We start from the raw sequence: 14,779 nt of genomic DNA, 5'->3' as shown, positions 1-14,779 counted from the left end.
TTTACGGCCTCGGGTCCTCCGGCCACTGGGGGGGCGCGCGCCTGGCGGCCGCGATGTCTCTTGAACATAGTAAGAATCACTTCCAGGGTCCACATTTAACCCCTTCCTTGCCCCCTAGTGTTAACCCCTTCCCTGCCAGCCACATTTATACAGTAATCAGTGCATATTTATAGCACTGTTCGCTGTATAAATGTGAATGGTCCCAAAAATGTGTCAAAGTGTCCGATGTGTCCGGCACAATATCGCAGTCCTGACAGATAAACGCCATTACTAGTAAAAAAATAAAAAAAGAATACATTTTTTTTTCAGAATTCTATCCCCTATTTTGTAGCCGATGTAACTTTTGTGCAACCCAATCACTATATGCTTATTGCAATTTTTTTTACCAAAAATATGTAGAAGAATATGTATCGGCCTAAACTGAGAAAAAAAAAAGTTTTTTTTAAAAAAAAAGTTGGGATATTTATTATAGCAAAAAGTAAAAAATATTGTGTTTTTTTTTAAATTGTCGCTCTTTTTTTTGTTTACAGCGCAAAAAATAAAAACCGCAGAGGTGATCAAATACTACCAAAAGAAAGCGCTAAAATGGCACGGCTGGGCACAAGGGCGTACATGTACGTCCCCTTTAAGATCCTAGCCCGGTCCTCTTCTCCATGACCGTCCCCGCGGGAACAGCAGAACCCGATTGCCGCCGGAGTCCCGCGATTGGGTCACAGAGAGGAAGAACAGGGAGAGGTAAGTGTAAACAAACCTCTCCCGTGCTTCCTAGTGTGGCTGTCAGTGATTGTCTGTTCCCTGTGTTAGGGAACGACGATCAGTGACGTCACACGCACAGCCACGCCCCCCCCACAGTAAGAACACTCCCTTAGGGCACACTTAACCCCTACAGTGCCCCCTCCTGGTTAACCCCATTCACTGCCAGTGTCATTTTTACAGTAACCAGTTCATTTTTATAGCACTGTTTGCTGTAAAAATGACAATGGTCCCAAAATAGTGTCAAAAGTGTCCGATGTGTCCGCCATAATGTCGCAGTCGCGATAAAAATCGATGATCGCCGCCATTACTAGAAAAAAAAATATTAATAAAAATGCAATAAAACTATCCCCTATTTGGTAGACGCTATAAATGTTACGCAAACCAATCAATAAACGCTTATTGCAATTTTTTTACCAAAAATATGTAGAAGAATACGTATCGGCCTAAACTAAGGGAAAAAACGTTTTTTTTTTATATCTTTTTTGGGCATATTTATTATAGCAGAAAGTAAAAAATATTGGCCCAGATTCTCAAAGAAGAGCCTATCTTTAGGTGGGCGTAGCGTATCTCAGATACACTACGCCGCCGTAACTTAGAGTGGCAGGTCCCGTATTCAGAAAGGACTTGCGCTCTAAGTTACGGCGGCGTAGTGTAAATGGGCCGGCGTAAGCCCGCCTAATTCAAACTAGGCTGGTAGGGGGCGTGGTGTATGTAAATGATTGGTGACCCCACGTAAATGACGCGCTTTACGAACGGTGCATGCGCGCGCATGCTCAGTATCACGTCGAATTTTCAAAGTAAATTACGCCCGCTCAATGCTTAGTCGACGTGAACGTAACCTACAGTATGCCTAGCCCCATTCACAGACGACTTACGCAAACAACGTAAAATACGACGCTGTTCGTACCTTTCCGATGTCCATACCTAACATGACTTACCCCTGCTTTATGGGGGGTAACTTTACGCCGGTCCGACGCCTTACGTAAACGATGTATCTTGATATGCCGGGCGCACGTACATTCGTGAATCGGCGTATCTAGCTCATTTGCATATTCGATGCGGAAATATACGGAAGCGCCCCTAGCGGCCAGCGTAAATATGTTGTACATTGTATTTTTTTCAAAATTGTCGCTCTATTTTTGTTTATAGAGATCAAATACCACCAAAAGAAAGCTCTATTTGTGGGGAAAAAAGGACGCCAATTTTGTTTGGGAGCTACGTCGCACGACCGCGCAATTGTCAGTTAAAGCGACACAGTGCCGAATCGCAAAAAGGGGCAAGGTCCTTAACCTGCATAATGGTCCGGGGCTTAAGTGGTTAAGAACAGCAGCAGACGCTTCCCTTAATACTGTGTTCTGTGTCCCACAGCAATTAAGTTCCTCCTTTTATTGTCCTCTAGAAATACAGCGATAGTGGAAAAAACTATTTTACTGTATCCTTTGGCTAACTAAAACATTTTTTAAAACAATAATCATTTATTTCTATAGGGATGCTTTTCACATGGGAATCTCTGTGAGATTTGAAATAGTATATCAAGAAGGTTATGAATCTGATTTAAATATGGATGCCATAAAATTATTATGAAAAGGCTAGAAATATTATAATTACATCAATGATTCATGCAACCATTTGCACGTACACGAGGCAAACATATTTCTCTAATCGACCCATCAGAAACAATTGCTAAGGTCACATCAATTACACCTAGTTGCGTGCAATGCAAATGCAAATAAAATCAGAATGATTTGCATTGTAAATGCCTTCCTGTAATGCCTTGCAGTGTTTCACGTAAGCCGCACACAGCAATGTGGTTGTCCAGATACTGTACATCTGAGTTAGCAGCAGCAGAGAAGCTTCACACTACATTAGCTATGAAACTGTTTATATCCCACTTTGGTGGAGCTCATTTGCAAGCAGTTGGGGGTTCAGAACAAAATAATTAGTTCAAAGACAGATACACATATTTATCCTATACATATCTGGATTAATCCAAGTAAGTGAGTCTTTTCATTTCAAAATGTAAAATTAAAATTAAAATTAAAATTATAATAATAGTTTTGTTAATACCACCATCATCATCATCATCATCATCATCATCATCAACATCATCATCATCATGACATATAATTAATGATAATAATGGTAATAATAATAAGAATACAATAAAAATATTCACTGATCAGCCATAACCACCCACCTAATAATGAGTAGGTCCCCCTATTGCCACCAAAACAGCCCTGACCTATCACGGCATGGATGGTATGCTGTGGTATTTGGCACCAAAACATCGGTAGCAGATTATTTTAATGAAGGAAAAAGGAAGCCTGGGCAGCCGCACCACTGTAGAAATCACCTTTTTTTATTTTTATTTTTTTTAGAAAATCACCAAAGGAATCAAGGAAATAGCAGCAGAGGAGCAGGGTGACATGTTGACATATTTCACACTACACAAGCGCTTACTCATAGTAGACATAGCAGACAGGTTAAGCAAATGGATACTGCACTGCTACTAGGAGCACAAATATAGATACCCTGCACACAACGAAGGTTCAGTTTCAAAAAGCAAACATCAGGTAAGTGGTAAATGAACTCAATATATTGTTAATGGTTGCAGTAAATAGCAGTTTGCACATAAAAAAGTAAAGGATTAGGTCAATTACATTTCACTAGACAATATGTTCACTGGGCTTTAGCAGCATAGAATAGAGTTATGTGCAGCTAAATTAAAGTAAACTTGGTAATCCACAAGATCAGCAATAAGTAATGGCATTAAAAAACAATAACAGTAATGATAACCAATGCTCCGATAACTCCTCTGTAAACATTAGACTATATCCACTTTAGAGTGCACTCTATGTGAATGGCAGTGATGACATTTATAATATCCCTAAAGAGATACCTCTTACTAAAGCTGGGTACACATGGGCCAAATGTCGGGAGACTTTGCCGGTTAAAAAAAAACAAAAAGCCTGACATTCGGCCCTTGTGTATGCCACCCTGTATGCCACAACTCTTGTCTGTAGGGCAAGCATGCTGGAAAACCAGTAGCCGACCGATTCCGGATCAGCGCTCTTGACCAATGGCGGAGAGCGCTGATTGGAGTGTTATGGAGGGGCGGGGGGCCCCTGTCAGAACACAGCAGCTCAGCAGGTGAGATCACTATACTATCTCTGCATAGTTAGTACAGCGTTTTTTTCGTTCAACCCTCAGGGTCTTTAGCCGTATTCTTCAGTAGGTTAGTATTGGGGCCAGTCTTTATGGTGGTGCACAAGAGTACAGTCCCAGTAAAGTCTGCATACAGAAAACAATGCTTCTAGCTAAATAGCCAGTCCCTATGTTACTACGGGACGACTGTCGGGAGGCATTGGCCAGTTAGTAAAAAAAAAAAGCTCAACATTCGGCCTGTGTGTGTGTGCCACCCTGTCCGACAGAAGCCGACCAACTTACGACTGCCAGGCGAACATGCTAGAAAACCAGCAGCCGGCCGACTCCTGATCAGAGCTCTCGACCAATGGCAGAGAGCGCTTATTGGAGTGTTCTGGCAGTGGGCAATCCCACTGTCAGAACACAACAGCTCAGCAGGGCAGATCGATACACTAACTTTGCATAATAGTACAGCGGCTCCAACCGGAGCTGACAGTTTTTAAGTCGGTTAGCATTGGGGCTCAGTCTTTATGGTGGTGCGCAAGAATAAAGTCTGCTTTAAAAAGTGTAAGTTGGACTTCAGTTTGTTAGTGTATCTAAATCTGCTAGTGTCTCTAATACTCCCCTCCCCCCAGACTGACAGTGCTGCTGTCCAATGGCGGAGAGCGCTGATTGGAGTGTTATGGAGGGGCAGGGGGCCCCTGTCAGAACACAGCAACTCAGCAGGTGAGATCACTATACTATCTCTGCATAGTTAGTACAGCGTTTTTTTCGTTCAACCTTCAGGGTCTTTAGCCGTATTCTTCAGTAGGTTAGTATTGGGGCCAGTCTTTATGGTGGTGCACAAGAGTACAGTCCCAGTAAAGTCTGCATACAGAAAACAATGCTTCTAGCTAAATAGCCAGTCCCTATGTTACTACGGGACGACTGTTGGGAGGCATTGGCCAGTTAGTAAAAAACAAAAAGGCCAACATTCGGCCTGTGCGTGTGCCACCCTGTCCGACAGAAGCCGACCAACTTACAACTGCCAGGCGAACATGCTAGAAAACCAGCAGCCGGCCGACTCCTGATCAGAGCTCTCGACCAATGGCAGAGAGCGCTTATTGGAGTGTTCTGGCAGTGGGCAATCCCACTGTCAGAACACAACAGCTCAGCAGGGCAGATCGATACACTAACTTTGCATAATAGTACAGCGGCTCCAACCGGAGCTGACAGTTTTTAAGTCGGTTAGCATTGGGGCTCAGTCTTTATGGTGGTGCGCAAGAGTAAAGTCCCAGTAAAGTCTGCATACAGTAAATAATGCTGCTAGCTAGATGGCCAGTCTCTATGTTACCAAAGAAAACTAATAAGCTATTGTGCTGACTAGAACCCAACCGTCATTTAACAGAGCACATAAGAGGGCCAGTTTTATTGTCTTTTTTACTTTTTTTTTATAAATTGCTACACCTAGATGGAGACGCATCCTCTTGTGTTTGCCTTTTATTTGGCCAGTCCCTATGTGCTCAGTCTTTGCTAGCAGAAACCGTAGCAGTGTCTTCTCACCTCACTTCTGGCATTGCCTTGAGCTACTCTGGCCCTCAGCACATGGCCACAGGCTTGTAGCAGGTTATTGTGCACAAAAAAGCAGTGATGTGCATACTTTTGGTATTCAGTCTGTGAAAATACAGCTTTCTCTCTCTTTATACCCTACTCAAATTGGTCCATCCCCTACACTACATCTCCCATGATTCAATGCTGCCCATCATCAAGTCTCTTGAGCTCCTTCTGCTTGTCAGCTCCCCCTGGTGGATGGAGGCGAAGTAGTGTTAACCAATTCTGCTGAAGTCCAGTGGAGACACAGAAAGCAATGCAGCAAAGTGTCCTAAATCACATTCTGCTTCTAGCCAAACACATGGCTACACATATATGGGCAGTAGCGGCTGGTGCTGTATATTTTGGGGGGGGAGGCAAACAAAACATTCCACTACCAAAACCCCCCCTCAGTTGGCCGGTCGGCCCTGCACTCTGCACTATAATGCCACCCCCCGGTCAGCCCCACACTTACCCCATCTAGGTTGCGGCAGCTTTGGCTCCTTCCTATGTCTCCTCCTCCTCTGCGTCTTGGGCTTCATGGCAGGTTCCCTCCACCTTCCCTCAGCGTGATCGCTTCTCCTCTCGGCTAATCGCCCAGAGCCCACCCTTTTTTGAAGCAAATTAGAGCCCCTGGCTCTAATCATTGGAATCCATGCCCTGCATGTAGATTAGGGGCCAGACGCATGAATTAGGGGGTCCCATCACTGTGTATGGACTTGCCATCACTGTGTATGGGGGATATATTATTCTAGTCCGTCCACTCAAAATAGGTGAAAATGTCAAACCCAGAAGAAGGCTGCGAGATGATGTTGGAGCCAACAAGGTACCTTTTAGACTATGCATTATATGCATTGCTGAAAAGGAGGTGAGTATTGCACCCTTTAATTCTGTTAAACATTCTTTGGATCACGATGGGTGACTAGAGGCCACCAAAAGGGTCAGAGAGCATGTGTTCTCTTTTTTGTTAGTAAGGAAGGGTGCTATGCAGTCTGGGGATTAAATATAATTTTTTATCAGTTCCATAATAATTCCCAATAGAGCAAATAATATAGTCCATGCCACGGAATCACAATCACAATCACAGTGCACTTCCATTATTTGTCCATCTTGATAAAAGTAGCTTTAAGCTGGAGGAATGTAATAAGAGAGGTATGATGACTGGTTGATTAATGTAAGTGCACTTTGCTTTTTGCCTTATTATATGAAACTGCACAGCTTGTAAAATGCAATAATAATTTTGGCTGTATAATTAACGGATGTGTTCTTACCTGCTCCCAGGCAAATATGTGTTGATTGAAGTAAAACTGTATTTGTTCATTTGCAATGTTAATGCAGAGTTGTTCAAAGGAATTCTTTTTGAAATTCTCAAAACCGAAGATATCCAGAATCCCAATGCTGTATCCAGTGTCATCCTCGCTGGAAAGATAAAACAAACTGTTTAATTGTGTTTATTTCCGGTAACAGTCCTTTCAGGATATGTGCATTTCATGTATTATATTCACATCAATGCCTAAATTATCTCACACAAAATGGCAAACTGAGCAGGAACTGTGCTTCAGTGATTACATAGAAGAGATAGGAGAATTTGTAGTTATTGGCTAGGTTAAACTTGCGCTGTGTTGTTACCGAACTAAAGACTAGATATATAGCAATCCAGCAGGATATATTCATATTTAAAGCGTAACTCCACTTTAGTTATATCCACACCCCACTGCGTCCTGCATACTTTATGTAATGACAAGAGGTTGTGATGGCAGGTTTATATACATGCCTGCCGTCTCCTATAGAGGCTATATCCACACTTAATTAGAGGACACCTGTCTTGATTGAAGGGGAGGAGGACTACCATCTGAGGCCAATAATCATCTCCCAGGTGAGTACTAAAGGAAGTCAGGGGGCAGTCCCAGCATTTATTTTCTTCCCATCTCCTGCTGGAGTGGGAGGCTATTTGGCATTTTGGTCTCATTTGACCTTTAATTTCCCGTTGGAATACTGGTTTATCTTTGGAGTTTGGTCATCAGGAGCTGTGAGTATATTTCAAGGCTTTTTTCTCTCTTTATTGATGTCCCCCTTTTTTTGATGAGTGACAATTTACTGACCTCCTCCTTTTGTGTATACCCTAACCAGGTCCCTTCTGGGATTGCCGTTGTTTACTTTTTGGCTGTGGACTTAACGGTGGGATTCTACAATCACCTTACCCCCCATGGTTCTGGAGCCCTCTTGAATGAAGAAGCCCTTATGGGCATTGCACACATCATTGGGTCTGGCCTCTTTGGTTTTGGTGCGCCCACAGCTCCCTGGGGATAATCCAGGTGCTCTATGTCTGGGAGAAGGTGAGCCCTTTTCTGTTGGATGATGAGCTTCCTGTTTCTTTCCCCTATTTGTCCACATGCTGTTATGTCTATGACTGACCACAGGAATTTTCTTTTGTTTTTGTTTTTGTATTTCTATTTTTCAGAAAAAACTCTACTGCTTATTTCCCTGAAGAAGGATGTATAATTGACATTTGAAACGCGTCGGAAATGACCATCCATGCCCTTAGCCTTGCCCTGGGGTATAAGATGATCTATAGCAGTATCTTTTCTAGTTTTATCTGAATTTTGATATTTATTGTGATTTATTTTTGTTTATGGACATTTTGTAATAAATTTATATATTTTTATGACCTAGTTGTCACTACTATTTTTGGTTGCCCGAAAAATCCCACCTTGCTTAGAGGTATTCATTTTTTCATTTTATTCAGGGATGTTGGCAACACCATGCCCGTATACATGAGCCAAAACTTTTTCACTCCACTTTTGTTTGGAAACAAAATTCCCCTCTGGGTGACCTATGTACATTGCAAGGTTTTAACAAACCTTGTTGCAGATTCCTACCTTTTGTTATTCTGAAGAAGTCCATGATTGTTCCTCTGTGCCCCTGAGTGATGACTCATAAACACGATCAGTTTTCCAGATGGGAAAACTGTGAGGAGAGCTTTTGGGCAGGAATCCTGGCCATGTCTATACTCCTTGCAGTTTTTCCAATGTGAAAACTGCCCAAAAAATATTTTTTCCTGCCGGGAATACCGGCTGTTTTTGGCAGTTTTCCCTTTGGGAAAAACATTGATGGAGCATACACACGGCCGGGATTCCTGGCCAAAGCTCCATCACAGTTTTCCTGTTGGAAAAACTGTCCATGTGTAGGGGAAAGACTGAACCAAGCAGGAAGCAGGAAATTCCGTATGTGTGTACAAGACATGAGTCTATTGGGAGTGGTTTCATAATTATCAACCAGCTGATGCAGAATCAGGGCTCTAATGAGAAAAGTTGCATGGTCTACATCCCTTTAGAACAGTGATCTCCAAAATGCAGCCATTTTCTTGCTTTTATCTGGCCCTTGGGGCACTATTCCATCCACTGATACCAATAATAGGGCATAATTACCCCCACTGACACCAATTAATGGGGCACATTTTCTCCCAATGACATTGATGATGGGGCACAATACCACCCACTGACGCCAACAAAGGGGGCACAAATGATGGGGGAAAATTTCTCCCATTTACAGCAATAATGGTCTCAATTACTGCCAATGAAACAAACAAAAGGGAATTTGCACTGTGATAGATTGTAATATGCCTATTTTTGAGTTAAGCTGATTTTAGTTATTAGAACAACAGAAATGTTTTATCCTTTTTTATATTATCTTAATTTCTTTTTCTTATATATTTTTTATGAAGTTATATTGTTTTTTTATATATATGCATGTGTGAAATATATGTATCACAACAAAGGTTTATTTTCCTTAAAGAGTTTATATCAGGAATGATATATGATGGTTTTTAAAGTCAAAAGAACACAGCATTGAAATTGAAGGACAAGCATGTTCTCCCATCCCCCCTTGTATTTCCTGTATAGTTTCAAGAGGAAACTGACTTTGCCCCCCCCCCCCCTCCTGTCTCCCCCAAAAGGAATTTGTGTCTCAAGACTGTTTGTACCTTATATGGCAAACCCCTTGCCTCTTGCCTTATTGGATGACTAAAGGACTTTAAATTGTGTAATCATCTGATTGGACTGGGTAACTCTGATCAAGGAAACCCCTGTGTATGGATATTGAATAACATGTGCCACAGACGTCACAGGGTGAATGGAAGGGATTGATGGGTGTGTCTCTTTTATGTGAACCAATCAAATGCATGTATTTGTGATGTCATGAGGACTATTACAGCTGATGCCTGGCTGGAGCTTAGCCCCTTTCTCCATTCTAAAGCAAGAAGAGCTGTGTCTGTGTGTGTTTGTCTCTCTTCTTATTTCAACAGACTGGGCCAGTGAAACATTGCAAGCTTCTCCTGTTTTGAAGGGAAATTGATCTTTGACAGCACTTTTTCTATTCCCAATGGCCACAGTTCGGCCCTCCTGAAATCTGAGGGACAGTAAACTGGCCCTTTGTTTTGAAAGGTTGGAGACCCCTGCTTTAGATGTAATTTCCTATTAGTAGTATCTCACCAAAAATGACACTTTTTGTTGCAGGGGATGCCAAAAATCTGAATTTTATCTTAGTGTAGACTTCTGGGAAAATCAGTGAGCCAATCACACAAGCAGGAAATTATGTTTCTGGGGGCGTTCTGTACACACGTGTTTCATCACACTGACATCATTAGGAGCAGTCTGTGGAACGCATATGATTGTTGTTTAGCAAAATAGTACATGCACATGTAGCTCGTGTAATACGAGCATTGTTTTAATGTGAGTAGCACATTGATTGTTTTTTAACATAAATGGAATTACATGCACGTATGATGGAGTACTGATGGAACTTTACAGAGGAGATTTTCCCATCCAAAATAAGAATTGCGGGGGCAGTTAAAGGAGAAGCTATTGATTCCATATAAAGCGCTGATATTATATTGGTCTAGTGAGCATGGACACAAAGGAGGGGAGCACAGAGTAGTGTTTACACACAAAGCACTAAATGTTATAAAATCTGCAGCACTGAGCACTTTTGAAGCATAACGGATTTCATATGTTTTAAACCTCATTGCACTTAAGAATTGTTTTATATACTTATTTTTCATATATATTTTTTATACACTTTTATATATGAATTCATGTGATTTTTTTATGTATGAATTTATGCGATTTGTTTACATATTGGCATAAGGTCATGGAGCAATTTATAATTAAGCAATGCTATTTTTTTTTTGAGCCCTGTATCATAGTTTGGGTAGCACTGCACATATTTGGTGTTTTTTAAGAGATTAACCCCCACTAGTGGTGAGCATTGCACAGGCAGCTACAATTAGCATCCTAACCATAGCACAGGGTCCATACCATATTTAGTATCTTTAACCACTTGCCTACCGGTCCAATTCAGACATTTCTCACATACTTGTAAAAAAAAACTAGAATCCCCAAACATTATATATTTTCTCAAAAAGCACAGGCTCTGAACAATATAATGGTGGTTGGAAAGTGTTAAATGTATAAATTAAAAGTGATATTAAAGTCTTGTTTTTTTTTAGTTAAAAATAACAAACATGTTATACTTACCTGCTCTATGCATTGGTTTTTCACAGAGCACTCTTCTCGAGTCCCTTTTCGGTGCTCCTGGCCCCTCCCTTCTGTTGAGTGCCCCCACAGAAAGCAGTTTGCTATGGGGCACCCAAGCTGAGTCACAGCTCCCTTGTGTCCATTCAGACACAGAGCAATAGCCTTACTCTCATCATTAGCTGACTGACTTTGATTGACAGCAGCGGGAGCCAATAGCGCCACGCTGCTGTCTCAGCCAATGAGGAGGGGAGTCCCAGGCATTCGAGACACTCCTGTAACATCGCTGGATCTAGATGGACCTCAGGTAAGTATTAGGGGCTGAGGGGGACTGCTGCACATAGAAGGCTTTTTATCCTAATGCATAGAATGGTTTAATTGCATGTTTAGGTCTGGGAGACTTGGTAAAGCTGTTTTGCCTACCCAATCCTCTGCTCTTGCTGGCATTCCTGCCTCTGACGGTCTCCCAGCCTCTTCCTCCCTATGCCAAGACAGTCTAAGGTCCCCTGATGTAATCAAGACCAATGCAGGGATACAAGAATGCCAAGGGACAGTAGTGCTGCCTTCCAGGGAAGTGGAGGCGCAGATAAGTGTAGCGCTGGTCTCCTAATGAGTCAAACGTTATTGTAAATTTAGGGGTGTCTAAGCCATAGTTGGGCTCAGACTCTGTTAATTCTATTTAAATTCGCCTCTGTACTGGCTGTGGTTGTGCTCAGTAGAGGATTTTCCCTTGTTGCCTGTAGGTGGCGTTACCACTTACAGGCCCTTATTGGAACTCGGGCAAACCATAGTGTGTTAGGTGACCTTTCTCGGCAGCAGCCCAGTGGGAGTGGTACCCCGCTGTGCATGCTGGGAAGGGGTTCTTAAGGGGCAGACGCCGTTTTTCAGAGTCCTTCGCCTCGTGGCTCTCCTGGCACGAGGTGGGTGTTGTGTGATTCCAGTCTCGGGACCACGCTGATCTGAGGCTGTGTTCCTATCAAGTAGGCCTGGCTATGCTGGCTGGGGCCTATGGTTCTACAGGGGATCCCAAGCTATCCATCCAAGTGGAGGAAGCTTCTTAGCAAAGGAAACTGGAGGGAGGACCTGCCCTGGAGGAGACAAGCAAGGCAAGCTGATGTCTCGGGATAGGCCTGGTAACCTCATTAAGGAAAAGGGATCTGCTATGCAAATTGTCTTACAGTCCGCCGGATTGGCTTAAAGGCTCTTTGGCTGTAAGGCAGGAAGTTCGGGACTTAAAATCCTGTGGCAGAGGATTCCTGACTATCCATTCTGTGTTTTTCAGACGGTCTGTGGCGGAGACTGTTTCTTTACTGTCCGTGCATCATTCCGGCTGCTGGGCCATGTGAGAGGGGTCTATCCGGGTGAGCAATACCCACTCACGAGTAAGTGGCAAATACAGGAACTTTGAATACTTTTTGTGCCTTTCGTACTGCGTACCTGAACCTTCCCCTTCTCTCTATACTCTCTGCTTCTTTCACAAGTTTATGCAGCAAAAATAAAACTGAACAGTTGAAGATTTTACCTCTTGTGTGGACATTGCAATTACTAAAGACTTTCTTCCCTAGACAATGAACTTAGAGGTAACGTGCAAAACCCAATATAAACCAGCAGCTCTTTCGGGGGTAGTGCTACATAAGTAAAAGTGCTTTTTTCAGCTCCTTGACAGAAACAAGCAGTTAATTCTTGCAGCACCAGCACAGCCCCATGGCAATCGATATTTTTAGTTTTTTTGGATCTGGGCTTTAACCACAGTGCAAATCAACGTCATTGTACGTCGGTAATTTGATGTTAAATATCGGGGATATGACAGCAGCTAGCTGCCATAACCCTGGTATTTTTTGAAACTGCGAGCGGTGCGCTTTAAGACAAAAGTGGTCTCCATGACGAATTTGCCGCAAGAGGGTGGGAGAGAGCCCCCCTCCTGTCGCATTCTGGTTGTCTCTGTCGCTTACTGGAGCCGTCGGTACTGGCCGAGACGCTCGCAATCCTCTCCCCTGACAGACCTAGAGCCAAGTGAGGGAAAGATGGCCCCCGCTCGGCTCCAAAACATTGAATGGCGGAAGAGACGTCAAACGTCACTTCCACCCAATGGTCTTAAAGGGGATTTTGTTTTTTGTTTTTGCAAAAAGAAAATTATTCAAAAAAATTGAATTTAAATAATTTTCTAGCAAAAAAAAAAAAAAATTTTAACTTTAAAGTTTTAAAAAGGCTCGGTCTTAACTGGTATTAATTGGTTAAACAAATTCCCAATTTTCTTTTCCCCTTGTATTTTGCCATTTTATATTTGTTAGGCGGTACTCCATGAGGGAGTCTTGCATTTATCTGTGGCAATATCGAACATATAGATGTTAATAAATTCATTAAACTTAAAACATTTCATTGTGAACAGAAGCACACAAAACATATTACAGGAGTCCTGTACACCCAAGTACAATACAGTTATTGGGGCATTGCCTGCTATGGAGTGAATGACTTCCTGCTCTGCATTACCTGAATTCTGTGTTTGGCTTCAGTAAAGTATTGATTCGGTTCACTATCCAGCTGAAGAGACGCCCATATAGGGCTTTAGACATGGCATCTCTGACGTCTGCTGCTTTTTCCACTGTGTTCTGGCGGATTATGGTTTCCCCCCGTGCCACCACGCAGTGAGAGGTTAGAGCATCTCGTAGTTCATCCGCTTGGATACAAAGCAAAGAGGCAGCTGAAAAAGAAAAAAGGATATTGTCTTACAGGGAATCTTCATGGCTAGTTTAAAAACCAGCCAGGCCACAGCTGGGAGCACAAAATGAAATGACATCTTATGTTCTGTGAGTATAAACATCAATTTTAGAGATGTTTGTTATGTTCCCACCACACCAAGGTACAGTGAAACCTCGGATTGCGAGTAACGCTGTTAACGAGCGTTATTTATTATTATTTTTTTAAATACTGACTCGGTTTGCGAGTGTTGACTCGCAAAACGAGCAGGATTCAAGACTATGCGGTGTGCAGTACCGCATTTGGCCAGATGTGCGGAAAAACAGTCGGAAATATTCAGTTCCTGAATGTTTCTGAGCATTTCAGAGGGTTTCCAAGTGCAGCCGAACGGTCTCCGAGTATTTACGAGTCTCTCCGGCGCCCCCTTAGCTCTGGCCACATGTGGTATTGCATGCCATAGAAGTCAATGTGGAACGAATTATCTTTGTTTCTATTGACTTCTATGGGGAAACTACGTTTTGATATGCAAGCATTCTCCTGGAACGGATTATGCTCGGAATCCAAGGTTCCACTATAATGTTATACTACAGACCCGGTCATCTTTACAGTCTTTACATTTACATTTCTTCTGAAATAACCTACTTTTGGAAATAGTCACCTATCTGTTGACATGGAGCTTATAGTAAACCTGTGTGAATGGATGCTGTGTTTTTGAGGATCCAGGGATATCATCCCAATCTTGACTTCCCTACCCAGTGAAACACTCATCTGGAAGAGACATGCATCCAGTGAAGTCTGAAAAGGTCTGAAAAATTCATCCTGAATTTTCGCTGCATTTCACTTATTTATTGGGCTCTAATAATCGGAACAAGATAAAAGCCTGATGCCCCATACACACGCTCGGGATTTCGGACGGGAAAAAGTCAGTCGGGAATCCCAACAGGAAAAAAGAGAGCTGGTTCTCTTTTTTTGCCGGCAGGTTTGGCAGTTTTCCCGCTGACAAAATCAAGTCAACCATGGCAACATAGCCTCTCTCACTAATACATGGGCTGAATTTTGAACCATTGTTTTTCAAAAATCCG

The 14,779-nt window shown here is 42.5% G+C and overlaps 1 protein-coding gene across 4 annotated transcripts in view; it reads right to left on the bottom strand.

Moving 5' to 3' along the window:
* Positions 1–14,779, bottom strand: part of MYO3A (myosin IIIA) — a 245,134-nt gene that overhangs the window by 95,962 nt on the left and 134,393 nt on the right. For all 4 annotated transcript variants that reach the window (XM_040352539.1, XM_040352538.1, XM_040352541.1 and 1 more), the window contains exons 18-19: positions 13,491–13,701; positions 6,741–6,888 (exon numbers count right to left, since the gene is read on the bottom strand). In XM_040352539.1, the coding sequence (XP_040208473.1) occupies positions 6,741–6,888; positions 13,491–13,701 (359 nt within the window). The remainder of the gene's footprint in view (positions 1–6,740; positions 6,889–13,490; positions 13,702–14,779) is intronic.

This window comes from Rana temporaria, chromosome 5 (assembly GCF_905171775.1).
Source record: "Rana temporaria chromosome 5, aRanTem1.1, whole genome shotgun sequence".
NCBI classification, from domain to species: Eukaryota; Metazoa; Chordata; class Amphibia; order Anura; family Ranidae; genus Rana; species Rana temporaria.
This window is presented reverse-complemented; position numbering and strand designations above follow the sequence as displayed.